This window comes from Pelodiscus sinensis, chromosome 8, assembly GCF_049634645.1.
Source record: "Pelodiscus sinensis isolate JC-2024 chromosome 8, ASM4963464v1, whole genome shotgun sequence".
Lineage (NCBI taxonomy): Eukaryota > Metazoa > Chordata > Testudines > Trionychidae > Pelodiscus > Pelodiscus sinensis.
In genome coordinates this window covers 28,160,642-28,181,954 of record NC_134718.1, presented here as the reverse complement: position 1 = coordinate 28,181,954, position 21,313 = coordinate 28,160,642, and the positions used below count along the sequence as shown (strand labels likewise).

At 43.3% G+C, this 21,313-nt stretch overlaps 1 protein-coding gene across 8 annotated transcripts in view; it reads left to right on the top strand.

Annotated features, from left to right (window-relative positions):
* RUFY2 (RUN and FYVE domain containing 2) overlaps positions 1-21,313 on the top strand; it is an 89,476-nt gene that overhangs the window by 46,103 nt on the left and 22,060 nt on the right. For 3 of the 8 annotated variants that reach the window (XM_006125259.3, XM_075934922.1, XM_006125255.4), the window contains 3 exons: positions 2,442-2,561; positions 15,931-16,060; positions 20,376-20,470. In XM_006125259.3, coding sequence (XP_006125321.1) covers positions 2,442-2,561; positions 15,931-16,060; positions 20,376-20,470 — 345 coding nt within the window. Of the gene's footprint in view, positions 1-2,441; positions 2,562-14,137; positions 14,202-15,930; positions 16,062-17,596; positions 17,696-19,984; positions 20,135-20,375; positions 20,471-21,313 lie in introns of those variants that run through there. The other 5 variants (XR_012905594.1, XM_075934923.1, XR_012905593.1 and 2 more) reach the window with 5 other exon arrangements.

The following is a 21,313-nucleotide window of genomic DNA, read 5'->3' as shown; positions in this document are numbered from 1 at the left end:
ATGTGTGGTCAACAGTAAACAAAATGTCTCCTGGGCCACACAGGGATGGGCCGAGGTTGCCCACCACTACTATACATGCTAGTATGGTTCTGAGAAGAAAAATCCTTGTTCATATTGGTTTTGGAAATTATGCTAATGCAGTTTCAGCTGTAGTTTAGAGTAGGGATGTCAACATGTAGACAAATACATGATTAACTGATAAGCGTGGGCTTATTGGTTAATTTTGTCAAACCGTCGCAGATAGGAGCTGCTGCCATCCTGCACTGTTCCTCTGTATCAGAAGCAGCAGCACAGGGTGATAGGCAGGCAGTCTGCCCGGTTTTTAAATTGGCTCCCTTGGCAGACCAGCTCCCACCTGGCACCCGCACTGCTACTTGTGATAGAGAGGCAGCAGTGCAGGCTAGCAGGGGTACTCCCCGGGAGTGGGGCCGGGAGCACACTGGATGCTGGCCCTGCCCCTGGGGACTATCGAATAGTTGTGTAACTATTAAGATTTTATGCAGTTACACAACTATTCAGTTATACAATATCTAACATCCCGTGTTTAGAGAGGGTCTTACTAATGTTTTTAATTTCATTTAGCCTTTCATTCTTCTCAGCCCTCTGGAATATCAGCAAGAATTAGCCTTGTTCTGCACTAGTATTCTCCCATCTCCTCTCAATCTACTTTGACCCTATTTGCATTATAATTACAAACATATCAAGGAACTTAATTACAACAAATTGTAGTATAGAGTGCACCCTAATGTTTTCATACATAGGCTAAATTCAGATGCTTCAAAATAAAGGATTCAAGTCTAGACTGTTGTCATTTCTGCTCTGGCTGTCCCACCTGTGCAGGTTTACCATTGGTAGGTAGCATGAATAAGATGTAGACTCAAGCTTTTATTAACATGTAATCTAATTCTGCTAAAATATGTAGTAATGCTAGTGCACTGTCTCTCTGAACCCACTGACTGGTTATCTGGTAGCATTGCAATAGTAGGCAATTTCCCAAATATGGCCAATGTAGATGCATCCTGCATTATAAAACATTAGTAGCCAAGAAACATGATTGTGGTTGTTGTGTAGACAGAGCCAGAGAAAAGCTTTCATTTAATTTTACATTTAACAATGATAAACTGGGAATTGTGTAACAATGATAAACTGGGAATTCAGTTGACTGACAAGTGATGGTTCAAGCCAAGCTCTTGCTCCTCTGTTTTCTCTCAACAGCGTTTTGAGGGTGTGTGTATGCTAGAATGCTAGAGCAGCACAACTATGGTGCTGCAGCAGTGCCATAGTGCAGACACTTGCTACAGCAACAGAAGTTAATCCAGCTCTTCAAGAGGCAATTTTCTTCTGTTGACCTATTGGTGTCTACATTGGGACATAAATTGTCTTAACAATGTCTTTCGGGAGTGTGATTTCTTTTTCACATCTCTGAAGTGCAATGTAACTAGGGTCAGTTTAAGTTTTAGGTGTTGACCAGGTAGAGAGAGACTAAAGAGGCAATTGTAAAATGAGACGCCTAAACTGGGATGAGGTTCTAATTGACATTTCACTGGCTACTCTAATTCAGCTTCCCTTGTATATCCCAACAAGACAGTTGAATACGGAGTAACATACAGTTTTTTTTATTTAATGTTGACATTTAAATTTAAACCCCATCTTTTTTGGGCTGAAGAGTGGGTCAGGGAGAAATCTTGATGCATTGGTGAGGGGTAAGTGAGAGGGGAGGTCTATCCAAAACAGGAATGCAAAACCCCTTGAAAGTCAAAGAGAAAGAGCTTAAATGAAGCCTGACTTCTGTTATTTATTCAGTGTTGTTTGTTTTGTTAATCATATGGAGCTATTTTAACCATGATTTTTAATACACATTATTTAAATTCGTTCAATAATGTTATTTACCAGTAGTTATTCTGTAAGTGTAGTAAAATGCTCCAGTGTGTGTTCTGCTGTCTTACTACAGCTGTGTTGTTGCTATCTGATTCCAGTGTTCTGTATTCAGGCTCATGTCTGAATTACATTGAGCGATTCCAGCACAACATACACTGTGTTATTAATCCATTAGTATAGAAAAAGTAGTTCCTGTACTTCTACAGTTCTTGTAAAAATGCTTCCCACAATGCTTCCCAGAGTAACACATGTATAACACTCAGAGCGGTAAACAATATCGATCAATTATAAAATCTGTATGGTTATGCTTTGATGGCATCTGTTAATGGTGAACATAAAATAAAAACAAATATGAAGACTTAATCTTTTCTTGCATAGCGAAAACCAGAGGTTAGGTTTCTAGGCATTGTGTGGCTTTCTCGTTTGAGTTTGTGAGTTTCCCCAATCTTTGTTTTTATTTAGAAATGTTTCTATTTCCCCATTTTTCTTTTATTTGTCTTCTTCACCCTTTACACCCTAGTTCTAGCTTCAGTTTTACCCAAAGTTGATTTGAATTACACCAGATTGCAGCATTCAGAGAAGTCTCAAAGGGAAGCTGAGAATGAAGAGAAGAAATTCAAACAAGAATATATGAATAAATCTGAAAACCTGCAGAAAGAAGTCTCCCAAAAGGAGAAGCAGCTGTAAGTATATTTCTCTTTTGGAAAAAGTTCCAGGCACTTAAAATCTTTTTTCCTTTAAACATTCTGTTAACTAAAAAATGTAGGACACATTACATAATACAGGTAGCTGATGATTTTTAATTGGATACAGATGCTGTTTAGGAAAAGGTATATTAGGCAAGGGCAAGAAGAAATAAAATCTGTCATTAAAAGTAGTTCAGCTATACATGAATATTTTTAAATAGCTGTCCAGCCTTAAGAGAGGGAAGAACATAACATTTTTTGGCTGAAGACACAGTCTTAAGTTATTAAGGCAACAGTTGTTAACAGGAACAAAAATTCTAAATTTATAATAAACTAGATTAATCCACACTTTATTATTGTAAATCCTGTAGACATAATATCATACACTTAAACAGAAACTGCATAGAGCAATTAAACTTTTTGGAGTTAAAAAGAAGCCCAAATCCTTCCAAGTGTTGGTAGCTGAATGGCACTCATGAAATCCTTGAGTCTGCTAGAAACAAAAATATTAAATCAAGAAATAAAAACCAAATTCTCCTTTTACACTTGTGCAGTGCCCCATGGATAGGTATTTGGCCCACAGAGTCAGTATAGCCACAAACACTGTTGAAACAGCCAGAAGTAACACGTAGGCCTTGTCTACAATGCGAGAGAAGGTTGATTTTTCTAGTACCTGATTTTGCAAAGTTGAAGGTGCATGTCCCCACTTTGCACAACAGTGCGACATGGGTGTGTCCCCAGCAGGGTGGCTATGTGGACTTTGACAGCAGTGCACTGCGGGTAGCTATCTTACGGTTCCTGCCACGTCTTTGGATTCTAGGTTATGCTTCCAGTGCCTGATGGGACCAAAACAGTAGTGTTTCTGGGTACACTTCATCAATATCCCATAAAGCATTCATGTCCTCCCTCCATCCTCCTTGAAAGCAACAGCAAACAATCTTTTCATGCCCTTTTTCCCCTGGTTATCTGTGCAGATGCCATAGCAAGGTAAGCATGGGAGCGAGCATGGAACCCTTTCAGCAGAAAGTACAATGGCAGTCATATTAGCCATCTTGTAGCTTATGCTCCAGTATGTCCAGAGTGTGTCCAAGACTCACCAGAATGAGGAATAGTCTGAGGAGACCATGAACATACTCTTCCACCAAGCACTTGAGATAAGCGATTGGCAGATGCTAGCACCATTCGGTCTTCTTGACACAGTGGAATGCTGGTTCTGGTGCTATGAGACAAGCACAGACTAGTGGGATTGCAAGCTATGGGACGATCATTGGTGGCTGCAGAATTTTTGCATGCTTAAGACCGCTTTCATAGATGTTTGTGAATCCCTTGCCCTGAAGCACAGTAAGACCAGAATGAAATCTAGTCTGTTAGTTGAGAACTGAGTGACAATAGCCCTGTGGAAGCTTGCAATGCCAGACAGCTACCAATCAGCTGGGAATCAATTTTGAGTGGGGAAATCTACAGTGGAGGCTACTGTGATCCAACTAGACAAGGCGATCAATACCCTTTTGCTATGGCAGGTAGTGACTTTGGGAAACATGCCAGTTATAGTGGATAGCTTTGCCATGAAGGGGTTTGGGGTGATAGATGGAACACATCTCTCTGTCTTGGCACCTGACTCACTTGCCAAAGTGTACATAAACCAAGAGGGATACTCCTTGGTGTTGCAGGTGCTGGTAGATAATATAAGCTGTGTCACCATCATCAATAGGGGATGGCTGGGAAAGGTGCATGATGCATACATCTTTAGAAAATCTGGTCTTTTCTGAAAGCTGCAAGATGGAACTTTCTTCCCAGACAGGAAAATTAACATTGGATGTGTTGAAATGCCAATAGTGATCCTTGGAGACCCAGCCTACCCCTTTCTTCTGTGATTCATGAAGCTGTACCCAGGCAGCCTGAACCGCAGTAAGAAGCAGTTCAACTACAGGCTGAGCAAGTGCAGAATGGGGGTAGAATGTGCTTTTGGATGTTTAAAGGGAAGGCTTCAGACTATTGACTAAGTTAGACCTCAGTGAAAGCAACATTCACATTGTTGTGGCTGCCTGCTGTGTGCTCCATAACATCTGTGAAATTGATGGGGGGAGTTTTATGCCAGGGAGGATGGCTGAGGCACAATGCCTAGCCACTAATTTTAAGCAGCCACACACCGAGGAAATAAGTAGAGTGCATTGAGAGATGCTTTGAAAAACAGCTTTGTGAAGGGCCAGACAGCGATAAGACAGTCCTGTGTGTTGCTCTTAATGGGATATCCTCTGTATTAATAGTGCTTCCCCTTTGAGAGATGTCCCTCTGGGTGTGCCACTTAGGTCAAGGTATGTCCCAGCACCTTTGGTTGGAGATTTTCTCAGTAGTAAACCCCCTCCCCCAGGCTGTGTGTGTATTCTTCCTGATGAGTTGTCAGTGTATAATTAGCACGCACACAATCTGGGCTCCTAATTTCCTTCTCTACCATCCCCGTCCAGAGATGAAATGCAGGAGTCTCACACTACCTCAGCAACATATTTCCTTAGCTTATACATTGTTACTTAGCTATTTAGTTTCAATTAACAGATTTTCTTCTTCCTGTTAAAAAAAAAAAATTCATTTCAATATGTCAGGCTCTCCTGGTTTCAAGAGGTGTTCCTCTTATAAAGATGCCAACCCTGTGTCTGATGGCCACTCTCAGTGTGTCCGCATTTGGGGGAGTCTCATGTTCCTCCAAAATGCACTTACTGTCAGAAATTAAAAGCACAGACTCCGAAGGACAGGGAGCTGCATCTGAAGCTGTTGCTGCTCCAGGACACCCTCTCACCTTCATCAGACTCCGGACTACACTCTTCAGAGCCATAACAAAAAAACTCAGACCAGGAAAAGACCTGCTTCCCATGCTTTCCCAGGCAGAGTGAAGAAGCACAGACTTTAAATTTCTTCAATGCCAGCTGCTCTGAGGCTGAGCACTTTTGATTCTGCAGGCACCTCCCATACCAGCTGTGAGTTGGCAGCTGCTTCGCAAGGTGCCGCGGCAAAGGGCTTTTAGCTGCCTGCCTCTCAGAATGCACCCACGGTCTCTTCAGTGGCCCCGGTGCCAAGCTCAAGCTCACAGCAGCCTATTCAGACAGCAGTAGCGGCAGTTCCCTGCAGCCTTTGTTGCCAATGCTCCCTGCCTCTTCAGCACTGCAGCAACAAACAACTCTCACACAGAACCAACACTCTCGTTAGCTTCCATGGTTCTGATGCCCCCTCACCTCAGCATGGCACCGCAATCCCACTCCACACCAGAATCATAGAATCATATAACCATAGAACTGGAAGAGACCTCAGAAGGTCATCAAGTCCAGCCCCCTGCTCTAGGAAGGACCAGTCCCAACTAAATCAACCCAGCCAGGGCTTTGTCAAGCCGAGACTTAAACACCTCTAGGGATGGAGACTCCATTACTTCCCTAGGTAACTCATTCCAGTGCTTTACCACCCTCCTAGTGAAATAGTTTTTCCTAATATCCAACCTGGACCTCTCCCACCACAACTTGAGACCATTGCTCCTTGTTCTGCCATCTGTCACTACTGAGAACAGCCTTTCTCCATCCTCTTTGGAACCTCCCTTCAGGAAGTTGAAGGCTGCTATCAAATCCCCCCTCACTCTTCGCTTCTGCAGACTAAACAGACCCAAGTCTCTCAGCCTCTCATCATAAGTCATATGCTCCAGCCCCCTAATCATTTTGGTTGCCCTCCGCTGGACCCTCTCCAATGTATCCACATCCTTTTTGTAGTGGGGGGCCCAGAACTGGACACAATACTCCAGATGCGGCCTCACCAAAGCCGAATAAAGGGGAATGATGACATCTCTGGATCTGCTGGCAATGCTCCTCTTAATGCAACCTAATATGCCATTAGCCTTCTTGGCTACAAGGGCACACTGTTGACTCATATCCAGCTTCTCATCCACTGTAACCCCCAGGTCCTTTTCTGCAGAACTACTACTTAACCGGTTGGTCCCCAGCTTGTAACTATGCTTGGGATTCTTCCGTCCCAAGCGCAGGACTCTGCACTTGTCCTTGTTGAACCTCATCAGATTTCTTGTGGCCCAATCCTCCAATTTGTCTAAGTCACTCTGGACCCTATCTCTGCCCTTAAGCGTATCTACCTCTCCCCCTAGCTTAGTGTCATCCGTAAACTTGCTGAGGGTGCAATCCATCCCCTCATCCAGGTCATTAATAAAGACATTGAACAAAACTGGTCCTAGAACCAAACCTTGGGGCACTCCGCTAGAAACCGACCGCCATCCTGACATCGAGCCGCTGGGCCTGGCCTTCTAGCCATCTTTCTATCCATCTTACCGTCCATTTATCCAATCTACATTCCCTTAACTTGCTGGCAAGAATATGGTGGGAGACCGTATCAAAAGCTTTGCTAAAGTCAAAGTATATAACATCCACTGACTTTCCCATGTCCACCGAGCCAGTTACCTCATCGTAGAAGCTGACCAGAACATGTTTTGCTCAGCACCAGTTTTTCAGTCCATCTGATATACATGGTCTGTCCTGGATGGGGATTTTTCACCAGAGCCACAAGCACAATACTGCCATTCCCCCGTGACTCCTCCCCACCCTTACGTCAGGAAGGAAGATAACTTGGAGAACAAAGATCTCTCTCCACTCTACTACCCACCTGAGTATGGGAACCCATGCAAGCAAAATACACCTGCCACACAATGCCTGTGGTATGCCCACCTCTGGATGGCACCACCTATACCATTCCCTGACCACTGGCCATACTGGAAACACCACAGAGCATGACATACTAACCAACCTGCTCCACAGAGGCAAGTTCACAAATCTCCCCCCACCAACTCCTCAAGAGGAAATGGACTCTAATACTGAACCTATACAGGACATAAAAACAGAAATTTTAGGGGACAAATCACCTATAGACAGACATGGGGGCAGCCTCTTCACTCCAACAAGCCAAACTGCCCATCACATCTACATTTACAGATGAACTCTCCCACTTTCAGGACCTCTTTAAGAGAGCAGTGGATGACCTCAATATTACTTTGGAGGAAGTTTCGGATAACCAACATGAGGTCATGGACATATTGGAAACCATTACCATCTCTAAAATAGCACTTCTCATTAGTGCAGCCATCCTGCAGCCTGTGCAAACGATATGGCAGAAACCTGCCTCCATCACACCCACAAGCAAGTGCATGGACCAGAAATACTTCATTTCCTCTAAGGACACCAAAGTCTTCTTCATACTCCCTGCTCCCAACTTGCTAGTAGTGGAAGCAACTAATCAGAAAAACAAGCAACAGCAACAATTCAAGACCACCCCATCCAACAAAGATAATAAAAGAATGGAGGCGTTTTGGACATAAAGTATACTCCTCCACCTTGCAATTCAGGAAGGCCAGTTACATGGCGATATTAGCAAAATACGACCACAGAAACTATTTTATACAAACTTTTATTGATGATGGGTCTCAAGACAAGAAACAACAATTCAGGCACTGGTCTCTGAAGGTCAATTCATATCCTGCACTGCTCTCCAAGCTGCACTAAATGTTGTGGACACCACCAGGTCTATGTCCACAACGGGTCATTGTGTATCTTGACTCTCATCTTCCTCCTTCCCACGGGAAATCCACATTACAATAGAGGATCTGTCATTTGATGGTCACAAACTCTTCGCTGCCACACCTGTGAGGTCCTCCACTCCATGGAGGACTCTCGAGCAATTCTGAAATGCTTGGACATACACACACCAATCTCAAAGATTTCCCCCACTCAACCTATTTGCAACAGCCATAAACAAAAATACCCAGAGTTATGTTCCAGAGCAGTCCTGGGGTGCCTTCTTGCTCCCATGGACCGACATGTTTCTTTATCCCTTTCCACCCACACCCATATTAAATAAGATAATACAGAGGATCAGAACAGACAATTCATAAGTCATCTTAATAGCACCGGTGTGGCCCAGGCAACCATGATATTCTTTCCTCACGGGAATGTCGACCAGTCCCACATCCCTTTCCCACTCCAGTGCAGTGGCCAGATTCTTCACCCAACATAGACTGTCCACCTTCAAGACTTGCTTCTCAGTGGTTCTCTTGTGAAGAGCTAGCATGCTCAGAACCCGTAAGTACAGTGCTCCTGCACAGCAGGACTCTATCTGTGTGCACTACTTACCTGCAAAAATGGAAGTGGTATGCAACCTGGTGCACATAAAAACATATCTCCCCAAACTCTGCTCCTCTTCATTCAATCCTTGATTATTTACTGGAACTTAAATCCATAGGCCACTCTACCAACTCCATCAAGGCCCATCTTGCTTCCATCACCACATTCCATCATACAGTGGATCGTAGGCATCCTTCGATCCCGAAGGATCATGGGTTTGCGCCCCTGTTGGACTGATTTGAGCAGCGTCTTCTGTGGCTGTGCAATCTAATCCAGGAATGGCAGTCCCTTCCGCACTGTGAGCAGCAGTAGGCAGATGTCGCTCTGGTATCACGGGCACGGATCTTCCTGAGAGCTCTCTTGTCTTCCACTTTTTTCACCAAGGTAGCTTCACTCCCTATTTCCAGGCATACTTGTCTAAGGCGAGCGAATGCCAGGTGTTCGCACTGATAGAGAGAGCGCTGAGGTCACGCTTGCACGTGTCCTTATAGTGCAATTTAGGTCGACCTTTCGGCATCTTTCCAGATGCCAGTTCGCCAAAGAGAAGGTCCTTCGGTATTCGGCCATCCAGCATACGTGAGACATGGCCAAACTAGTGCATACGCCTCTGTTTGAGAATGGTGAACATGGATATGGTGCCCGCTCTCTCAAGCACTGCACTATTGGGGATCTTGTCCTGCTATGAGATACCAAGTATACACCTAAGGCAGCGCATATGGAATGTGTTGAGCCACTGCTCTTGTTTTGAGCACAAAGTCCATGTTTCACTGGCGTACAACAGTGTGCTCAAAACACAAGCTGTGTAGACCTGCACCTTGGTGTGTACAGTGAGCTGCTTATTGGCCCATACTCTCTTCGTCAGCCTGGAGAACATTGTCGTGGCTTTTCCAATGCGCTTGTTAATCTCGCTATCAAATGACAAGTTGTCCGAGATCGTAGAGCCTAGGAACACAAACTCATGGACGACTTCCAGTTCGTAATCTAACACACTGATAAATGGCTCATTACCCACGCTTTGGCCCATCACCTGGGTCTTCTTTAAGCTGATTGTGAGGCCGAATTTCATACATGCGTCCGCAAAGCGAGTTATGAGTGACTGTAGTTCCTGCTGAGTGTGAGCAGCAATAGCTGCATCGTCAGCAAAAAGGAACTCCCTTAGACGCTTCGTAAGCACCCTGGTCTTTGCTCTAAGCCTCGACAGTTTGAAGAGGTTGCCGTCCATTCTCGCGCGGAGAAAGATGCCCTCTGTAGCAGTTCCAAAGGCATATTTGAGCAAAACTGCAAAGAGGATGCCGAACAGTGTTTGAGGCAGCACACACCCCTGCTTCACTCCGCTGAGAATCTCAACGGGTTTGGATGTGGATCCGTCATATACGATGGTCCCCCTCATGCCATCATGAAAGGCCCTAATAATGTTGAGCAGAGTTGGAGGACAGCCGATCTTAGCCAGAATCGCGAACAGACCTTTTCTACTGACAAGGTAAAATGCTTTGGTCAGATCGATGAAAGCAATATACAAAGGTTTGTTCTGTTCCCTGCACTTTTCTTGTAGTTGCCTAACAGAGAAAACCATGTCTGTGGTGGACCGTTCAGCTCTGAACCCACACTGAGACTCAGGGTAGACTCTCTCTGCAAGAACATGGAGCCTCTTCAGGACAACACATACAAATAGCTTCCCCACGGTGCTGAGAAGGGAGATGCCGCGATAGTTGTTGCAATCGCTTTTGTCACCCTTGTTCTTGTAGACTGTAATGATGTTAGCATCCCTCATATCTTGCAGTACGCTGCCTTCTCTCCAGTATTGGCAGAGTATTCCATACAGCTCTGAGACTAGGGTACCGTTAGCGCATTTAAGGGTTTCCGAGAGAATACCATCTTTCCCTGGGACTTTTTCAGAAGAGAGTGCTTTTAGCACATCGCTAAGTGCTTCCATGGTGGGTTCAGCATCAAGTTCAGTCATGGTGGGCAGAGATTCAGTGGTATTCAGGGCTCTCTCTGTAACTACGGTCTCTCTGGTGTACAGCTGTGAATAGTATTCCACCCAACGTTCCATCTGCTTGGTTCTGTTCTTCAAAACCTCGCCTGTGGCCGACTTAAGTGGGGCAGTATTCCTTTGTGATGGACCAATGACCTGCTTGATCCCATCGTACATTCCTCGCATGTGTCCACGGCCTGATGAATCTTGGAGCAGAGTTGGAGCCAGTAATCGTTGGCACACCGCCGAGCAACCTGCTGCACTTGACTCTGAACAAATGGGAGCGCCTGCAGGTTCTCCTCACTGGGAGAGGACCTGTATGCAGCCAGTGCCTGTCTCTTCTTCTCAATCATGGGCGTCAGCACTTCAGTGTGGTCTTCAAACCAATCAGCAGACTTGACTGTCTTCTTCCCAAAGATAGATATCGCAGTATCATAGATAGCGTCCTGTAGTTGTTCCCATCAGTTGTTTGCTGATATCAGTGTCATCTCGGCGGGGCAAGGCTTCTTCAAGTACTTGGACAAACTCGCATACTTTTGAAGGGTCACAAGTCTTACCAGTGTCAATGCGCGTTCTCCCTTCTTTTCTGGAGCGAAAAAATCTTGCGGCTGGATATACACCTTACTATACACGAGCAAGTGGTCATTATCACAGTCTGCGCTGTGGTAGCTGCGTGTCACCCTGACACTACCTAAACAGCTGTTTTTGGTGAGGACAAGGTCAAGCTGGTGCCAATGTTTCGATCTTGGGTGTCGCCACGAAACTTTGTGCTGGGGTTTGACGTTGAAAAAGGTATTGGTTACGCAGAGATCATGTTGGGAGCAGAGTTCAGGGAGGCGCTGTCCGTTTTCATTCATCTTCCCTGTACCAAACTGTTCCAGACAGGATGGCTAGCTGTGATGGTCGCTGCCAACTCTGGCATTGAAGTCGCCAAGGATGAACAGCAGCTCATGGGAAGATACCTCACTGATGGCAATACTAAGTTCATCATAGAGCTTGTCCTTATCTTCCTGGTCAGAAGTTAAAGTAGGCACATAAACGCTGAAGATGCTGGCCATGCCCACTGATGTTTGAAGCTGGATTTTCAGCATTCTCTCAGTTCCCACATTTGGCGATATGACTGAGCCAATCTAGGTTGTTTCTAATTGCGAAGCCAACACCGTGTTCCCTGGTCTCTTCTGGAGAGCTAGTTATCAACTCCATACAGTGGATAATGCTACAGTATTTGCACATTCAGTCGCCAAAAGATTTATGAAGGACACCCAGGCACTATACCTCAATATCAGATCAACAGTGCAAGCCTGGGACCAACACACTCATGATGGACCATCTGAGCCTTTGGCCATGTGCTCTCTCTTATACTTCTCCATGAAAACAGTCTTCATAGTCTCAATCACTTCCTTCAGAACAGTGAGAGAACTCAGAGCTCTCATGGCAAACCTTCCATATATCATCTTCTTTCTAGATAGTCATGCTTTGCACACACCCTAGATTTCTACCCAAAGTACATTCTTCCATCTAAACAAACACATTGACTTGACTTAACATTCTTCCTGAAATCACACACCAACGATTTTCAGTTCACCATGCATACACTAGACATGTGAAGGGCAATATCATTTTATCTAAATAGAATTAAACCATTCCAAAGCACTTGAAAGCTCTTCCTCTCCACCGTACCACAATCTCTGGGAATCTCCATCTCCGAGCAGAGACTATCTACATGGATAGCTGACTACATACACCTTTGCTGCCAGCTCAAACAAGTCCAGCCTCCTGACTCCATCAGAGCACATGCTACACACTCTATCTCAGTGTTCACTGCCCTGCTATGCAATGTTTCCCTGGTTGACATATGCAAGGCAGCCACATGGTCATTGACACTCACATTTGCACAGCACTGTGCCTACTGCCAGAGACTGCAGCTGACACTAGAATGGGTAGAGCTGTATTGTTCTTTTGGCCTTATCTGAAGCCCCTATTGTCCTAAGAGACACTACTTACAGTGACCTGAGTGGAGCACCCACAGGGATATCTCTCAAAGGAGAAGAGGAGGTTTACTCATCTGTACAGTAACTGATGTTCTTCAAGATGAGTATCTCTGTGGGTACTCCACTATCCCTCCCCTCTTCAGATATGACACTCATCTGTTGTAGAAAAAGAACTGAGGAGCCTGGATCAGCTGTTTACATACTGACAGGAGACGCATTGTGGAATGTAAAACTTAATCTTTTAACTTAAAGGAGGGTCTGTCCAAAGACAATATTGATGTGTTATGTACTAAGCCACAGTTATGCTTTTACACGCCCACTATGCAACAGGAACAGCTGGACTCGATTTGGGGGCAGGCATGGTAGGGGACAGGTTGGGATTTGTTCTTTGAAAGCATGTGCAACATCGTGCTACCAAATAGCAGCTCCCTTAGCTAGGCAAGCATATACATTTGCAAAGGGGGACCATTGCGATGGTGTGACTGGACAGGGCTTGGGACTCATGCAGTGACTGTGTGTTCGGTACCCCCCATTTGCCTGGAGCCTGCAGGAGAGAGTCTGGTGCGGTGACAGGGCAGAGGCTTACGTGGATACTGAGGAGCCTGTGAGTGGGAGGGGTAAGGGTCCAGGCATGGCATCAGGGCAGGGGCTCAAACAATGTTTTGCTGGGAATGAGCAAATGGAGGTGTCTTGCTTGTGGGATCAGTTACAGAGTTTCCCGTGCTTCATACAGGTTGCCATGCACAATACCAGTCTTCTCTGAGTCACACGAAGTGATAGGGAGCAGATGCTGACTGAATGTGGCCCGAAACCTGGATCTTATGCTGCAGTGGTGCCAGACCACTTACTGCTGGCTTGGCATGGAGAGGTGTCCTGTTGTGGAGGAGGGAGTAAAGCAGCCTCCCTAGAAAGGCCAGTGAGAAGGATGAAAGAGTTCCACTATGAGAGCTTTATGGGAGGTGTGCAGAGAAGATTCCCACTCCATCTTCAGACATGTTAATAAGCTGTTCTGGGGAGCTCTTGCTGTGTAGGCAGAGTGGGCCCCCACAGATCACACCCAATTGCCATACCTCACCTGTAGCATGATTACAAAATGTGAATTCACCACAGAAGTGCCCTCCTCGCCATCAGTGCCTGGCAGCGTGACGTCCTGAGAGGAGGCGATTGTCTCTAAAGTTATAAAAAGGTCCTGGCTGTTGGTGAGATTGGATGCTCCACTCGCCTGCTGACTATTCACTTCCTCTTCCTCGCTGACTTCCACACTGCTGCCGGAGGCTACCTGAGGAGTGTCTTGGGAGAATCCACAGACTGGCTTGGGAAACTGGTCTGGTCCCCCCCAGGATCCCATGCAGCTGCTCATAGAAACAGCATGTTTGCTGCGATGATCCAGACCATCTGTTTGCTTTTGTCTTCTGGTATGCCTGTCTGAATGCCTTTATTTTCTTGCAGAACTGCTGGACGTTCCTGGTATATCCTTTCTCTGCCATGCCCTGTGCGATCTTGTCACAGATAGGTGCATTTCTTTTGCTGCTTCATAGTTTTCCTGAACTAATTCCTCTCCCCACACAGTAATGAGGTCCAGGATCTCCTGTATGATCCATGCTGGAGCTCATTTCCAATCCTGGACATTCATGGTCAGGTGTACTGCTGAGGTGTGCTGCCTGCTCTGAGATCTGGTCATATAGGAAATGAAATTCCAATTTTCCCAGGATCTTTTTTTTTTTTTTTTTTACTAAAAATTGTGCACCTGGAGAGCAGCAGAGTTGAAAGTCCTGGCCAGAGTGGTTGCCACAGGGCACTGTGGGAAACCTCCTGGAGGCCAAGAATATCGACGTTCACAGCACTGCATCTGCACTATCCTAAATCAACCATGCAAGGTCAAATTTACCGTTACTCCCTGTGAAAAGCTGGAGTACTGAAATCAACTTTAATGGCCCTTACAGTCAATACGGTGGGCTTGGCGGTGTGGACTCATTCTTTAGAAAATTGATCTAATGCAGTTAAGTTCAACCTAACCTCCCAATATAGACCAGGCCTGAGACTGTGCTTTCAGTACACTTTATAAACCTTCCTGTCAGGTAGGGTGGTATTTCCCCCTATTTTAGTGAGACAACTGGAAAGGTTATTTATCTAAGTCTACAGCAAGGATTAGTGCTTAGGAGTTCAGAGTTTCCAAATCTGTGTTCAGACCATTGCCTCACTTATTAATTTGAATATCAATACTTGTTCAGCCATCATGACCAATGTTCACTTTATCACTAGTTGTCTTCATAGATTTTGACAAAAAAATAGTTCAAATCTCATCCTTAGAATTCCAGAGTTATAAAACCTTAACGTCATGTTCACTTCTAATCTTTTTCCAACAAATCATATGCTGAGGTAGTGTCCCCAAAATATTTTTTTCCTTTGAAAAATGACTTCACTATGCTGTTCTAAAATCAGTATGGCCACAAGTTCCTCCATAAAAACGTGTGTAACTACTATCCATTCTTTCTTCCTTCATTAGGTAATCAGATTTTGATCCAGGAGTTTACTCTCATCCGCTGTTAGTTTTTGTTTTCTGTGCAGCTATAAGGAATTATTCTTTGTCACTTTAAATTGATGACAGAATTGCATCAGTGGAATCCAGTAGCAGAGACTAGCAGAGCCTCCTTTATATCATTTGTTTTACAGGAATTTCAGTAAGATCTAGCAAGCAACTTAAAATCCTTTATTCTGTATTCAAGATACCTTAGAAGTTACATATTCTTAATTCTGTCTCCATAATCAGGCTTTGCATTTAAAATCTTACTAATACAACATCTTTTATGAGCACTAGAAATTCATTTTACTACTTATCTTCTCTCACATATAAGAGCTGTATTATTAAAAAGTTACACAGCACTTCAGACAAACAGGAAAGTTATTTAATATGCATGTTTCAATTGCCAAAGAGTAGATACTAAGACAATAGATTAAATAATTACAAATGCCAGTTCTTCAGAATTGTGGAACACCCTCAAAGCCTCTCTGAATGAAAGGCCTCAATTTTCATATAACTTATTACACTCCTATACAAAATATTTTTAAGAAATTGCATAGAAATCTCACAATGTTAAAAGTAATGAACCTGTAAAACAAAATAGTAAAATACAGCTTATTGTGCTGAACTGATAGTGAAACTAGCAATATTGAAAAGCATTTATTTTGTTAAAAAGATTATACTGAAATGCACTATGATGGTCTTTTGTTTGCAATTCTAGCGTTCAACTAGAAACAGATTTGAAGATAGAAAAAGAATGGAGACAAGCTATAGAAGATGATCTGCAAAAGGAAAAAGAAACGTTATGTCATCTGAGAGTAGAGACCCAACAAATCATTTGTCTTAAAAAAGTAAATTTTTGGAGGAAATCTTTTCAAATTCACTTTATCAGTAACTTAAAAATGAACTTGCCAGGTTTTTGAAATATACATTTTCACTGTCCCAGATCAGTGGCATAGCTAGGACAGAAAAGTGGGTGGGCTCAGTTTTCAGGTGGATGGGCATGATGGCGGGGGCGGGGAGTAGGCTGTCAGGGCCCTGAGGGTGGGGGAAGAAGGATCATGTGTGCAGGAGGGATCCAGTGCTCTGGGGGGATGGGACAACAAGAGTATGGAGTGTAGGAAAGATCTGGAGCCCTGGGGAGCGGGGCAAGAAGAGGAGGAAGCACAGAACAGATTTGGGGCCTTGACAAGAGGGGACAGGAGGAATGGGGGACCTGCTTCCCCTCCCCCTCTTTTACTGTTCAGCAGTCAGCCCTGCCACATCACAATCCTGCTGGCACTGTATGCTGTTGCACCTGTTTCTGGACCCAGCGCTAGCCCCACCCAGACCTCCTTCCGTCAGGCGTCCCCCTCTGGTGAGGCTGTCAGAGGGGCCAGAGACCATGGCAGCCACGTGTAGTGCTGGCAGGAGAGCAGTGCATATAGGCTTTGGATTCTGGCCCCAGTTCGGATAGACCTTGATGCTAAGTGGGTGGCTATACATAGCTATACCCCCATCCCAGAGCTGAAATCCTTAACAGAATAGATGCTTAGGCTTAAAAATACAAATAAATAGGGTTTTTTGTTGTTGTTGAAAATCAGTCCCTTTCTCACCCTCTAGACTTAGGTTCAGGATTTTGAGTTTTCCTAGGATAATGCAGATTTCACTATTCCTTTTCTGAATCAGACTGAAGGATGTTTCACTGTAATCTTGTAATGGGCCAATGAGTGTTAATGTTCTAATCCACCAAGCCCTGTGTATCTGGCTACTTAAAAATCTCATGTCACCAATTTCTGTTGTATCTTTACACCTTTAAAAGATTTACCTGGTGTTGCTTGGTTCCTTAAATAAGTTTTGTTTTTCTTCATTTAAATAATTGTTCTGGGATGTGGCTGGGGAGGAGGGGTTTGGTGTGCAGACAACCCCAGCCCTCTAGCCACAGCAACTTGGCTGCTTTAGCTGCAGTGGGCACAGCCAAGGGAGGTGTGCGTGTTCCCATGCTGTCATCCTGCAGGAAAACTTTTTTTTATATATATAGAGAGAGAGTTGAATTCCAGGCACATCCCATTGACATGGCACAACCAAACCCTGACCTTGCTTTAAATTACAATAAGAGGAAGCTGCATGCCACATTTGGTGGTCCTAGCTCTTAGTATTTAAGAGGAGTTCTTGAACAAATAGATTCCCAGACAGACAGGAGCACATTTCTAAAATATATAGTAAGATCGTGGACAGGGTTGCCTGTGATAGCAGGGGACTAGATTTAATTACTTGAGTCCCTTCCAATTGTATGCCCTTCTCAAATAGTTGCATAATCTGGGTACTAATAGAGAGGCAATGGCATATCTAGAAGAGGAAAGGAAAGCCTAGATACTATGATGACAGATACAGTATTTCCTTTTCAGGATGTGTGTTCTCACTCCTTTCCTTCAGTGCCTGTGAGGAGCATAAATCAAGAGGAAGACAGAGATATGACACATAACACCAAAGAAGACTAGAGGAACGTAAGCTAACAAAAAGAGCATAGAATCACAGATCAACTTCTCCTCTAGACATTATGATACTGACAGAGAGAGAGAGAGATGACACAATCAGACAAGGTTTAACAATACACAATTTTTATCTTAGATCTGCCTCTAGAACAAAGTGGTGACTTAAATTAGGTGAAATTGGTGTAACTTCAAGACTTTCATATTTTTTATATCTTCTTCCATCTTACCTGGGTTTTCTTTGGTTTCTTGACTGCCTAATACAATTTAAAGATTTTCCACCCTTTTTATTTCACTGTTATCTACAATAACTGGTTCCTCAAGATGAGAAATATCAATTCCTGATATCTGGCATGGGGCAATAGGTACCTGACACTGGGCACTCAAGTCCAAGACATAGGTCAGAAAACTGCTGAAGTACTAACTGCAGTCAGCAAGGAATCTGGGAAAAGGCTGATACTATGCCTGTCGTGCACAGGCACTTTTGGTCAGGCCCCAAGCTGCTGCGGTGAGAGAGAGCTGGGATTGTCCTCTTTCTCCAGGACAGCCTGCATACTGAAGTCCTCAGTCCCAACCCCACCCCAGATTTAAATGAAGAAAAACAAAATTTATTTAAGGACCCAAGCAATACCAAGTACATGTTCTAGTCCCTATTATCAAACTCTGTCTTTAAACTGTTTTATTATCTTTAAGTGTCTTTAAATATTTTCAAGTGATTTTGAAATATGTACTATTTACTCACTGCATATATACTATTGGATATAATATTTAATGTCAGACTTAATCTCTAGATAGGCTTTTTGCTGATGTCAGCAGGTTTATATGCAGCCTCATGCCTTCACATTCAATGTTCTCTTTCCTGCTGAGACAGCGCATTGAATGCTCATTTATATAGCTATTCTTGTCCATTCATATGCTAGTCTTTGCATCACAGGGCTTTGTTGTTATAGTCAAAATATAGGATCACCAGTTTTTTAAAGACCTGACAATGAAAAGAGAGAGAAATATTTTCTAAAACATTTTAGCTTTAGAACATTTTTCAAAATCTATAGTAAAGAAGCCCACTGAAATTGTTTTGTTTCAAATTACTATTGTCATGGATCTACAAAAAAAGAATTATTCTGTGGAGATGGTATTAGTCAGTCATCACTTCTTAGCTGTCCTGAAACCAGAAAATCATAGCAGTTAGTTTTTAAAGTACAGGTTGAACCTCTCTAGTCTGGCACACTGGGGATCTGATGAGTGTCGAACCAGGGAATTTGCTGGATCACAGGAGGTCAGTATTATCTAGCAGCATTACCTAAGCTTCCACTGTTTACTGGCCACTAAGAAGACATTTAGGGATAAATTAAAGCTAAATGAAAGTACTGAACACTGGGAGCCAGGGCTGTAAACAAACTTTATGGGACTGCAGGTAACTTGGCCACACCCATGATAAGTGGACGTCTGGCTAACTAAAATGCTGGACCACAAATGTTGATGGACTAGAGAGAGCCAGACTTGAGAAGTTCAACCTGGAATAGGGAGTAAGTGTTCCTTTAGAAAATTGGCATCTGACATCACTGAATTGTAGAACCAGATGAAGTACCATCAGGATAAAGTAGAAGGAAAAACTTGAACTCATTACTTATGAGAAAAGGACTCCCTAACTCATATAGTCCAAATAATGTGTTTTCCTGAAACAGTTAAGATCACAGCCACCTAAAGTCAGGCAAAAAAACCCTCCAGCTATTTGTGGTGTTTGTCATCATCTCAGTTATTACAAGGAAACTGAGAAGGTGAAAATGCCAGACAGATAGAAGAAAGTGAATGTCCTCTGAATTGTGCTTTTTGGTACATGAATATGTCTTTTTCAGGAGTAGGGTTTGAAAGCCAACCATTTGTCTGTCAATCTTATAAGAACTGCAAGGCTCTGGGGTGAAGTAAACATAACATTTAAATACAAAACAAATGTAGATAAAATAGAACATTTTTCTGCTTTCTAGATATATGTAACATGTTACATCTTTCCACCTGCTAGCCCCATTTCTCTCCCACACAATATTTTTAGTGACGAAGAGGCAAATGAATTGTGTCCAAGGAAGGATGCTGTGGCAGTGACATATTGGGGGTGGCATAGGCTATGTAAGCCCCATTGCCTCATGCTTCTGTAGATGATCTGCCAGAGGTGGATTTCTTAAGAGAATATGAAGCAAGGGATGTTATCCACATATATATTCTTTCCATTTTTTTGGTCTCTCTCGCGCCCACCTTTCCTTTTAGGGAAATGGTACAAGAATGAGGGTTTCCTTTTATATTTCTTAGTGCCTGATCCAAAGCCCATCAAAATCAGTAGCAGTTTTTCCATGACTTCACTGGGGTTTGATTCGGGGACTTACAGCAGAAAAGTTTGAATAGGACAAGAGGAAGCAGAAGCCACACATTACTTGCTATGGAACGTGGGCAGATCTTCTGGTAATAATTATGTGGACATCTCTTTCCCTCTCCACCATCATATCACTTTATTTATGAGTTGCTATTTATGCTTTTGAGATTTCCAAAATACTATTGCCTTTTCCATTAATCTTCTGACTTGACATACAGTACTGGATAATACGTAAAATTATGACATTTTAAAAGTAACTTTCTAAGCAATAAGTGTTGTGTGCAGTGTTGTTTCTTCTTACTTTAACCTCTCTCATGCCTTTTTTTTAAGGAATTCCTTAAACTACAGGACAAAAATGGGCAATTGAAAAAGATATGTCATGACCAAGAAGAAGCTCTCCAAGAACTGGCCTGCAAACTTAGCGAGTAACTTATTTTTCTTGATGATTTTTCTAATGTAAAATTCAATATAAGGCTACTGAAAATAATTGTGCATCTACCCTGTAAAATGAGGAAATTAGGGAGGATTATTGACTTCAAATGAAATTTATTCAGTTCAGTGAGAGGAAATTATCTGACAAATTTTCAGAAAAGAAAGCTGTGTTCAAATGGCCGGGGTGTCTTTGCATTCTGAACAGATTTAACTTCACATTTAGATGGTGGGCATTGTCTAGCAAAAATATAATGGACTTAATTATGTCCAGCTAAAAAAAAACCAGTTCCAATTAAAAATGCTTTGGGAAATCTAAGAGATTCCTCAAACTTGCCTAATAAAAGATCTTCCTGTCTCTCAATAAATGTACTTAAGACATTGTTGGACAAAGTGTGAGCATTTGTGTTAACTCCGTTTCACTAATGACTAATTCTATTAGGAACCAACAACAGTGGTTCCACAACAGGAAGGTTCGTTATTATTTGTGACAATAGCCCACATGGATCCTATTTTCTACTCTTGGGAGATGTAGGCTGCTGGCATATGAGCTCAGAAGCTTTTAACAAGTAGCAATCATTAGATGCATGCATGTTCAGCCACTCTACATATGCTAGGATTCCTGAGTATAAAATGGGATGCAACTCCAAACACCATTAATTTAGTCAGACTATTTGTCAGCAGTGCACTTTGAACACGGTTCAGCATCCTTTAACACTTTTCTCCGCACTTTTGGGGATTTTTGTCTCCTTTTTAAGGATACTTTTCTCTTGTAAACAGTTACACCATGACTAATACTGCCATGTTTTACATCCTGTGTCAAAGAGTGTAGTATCACA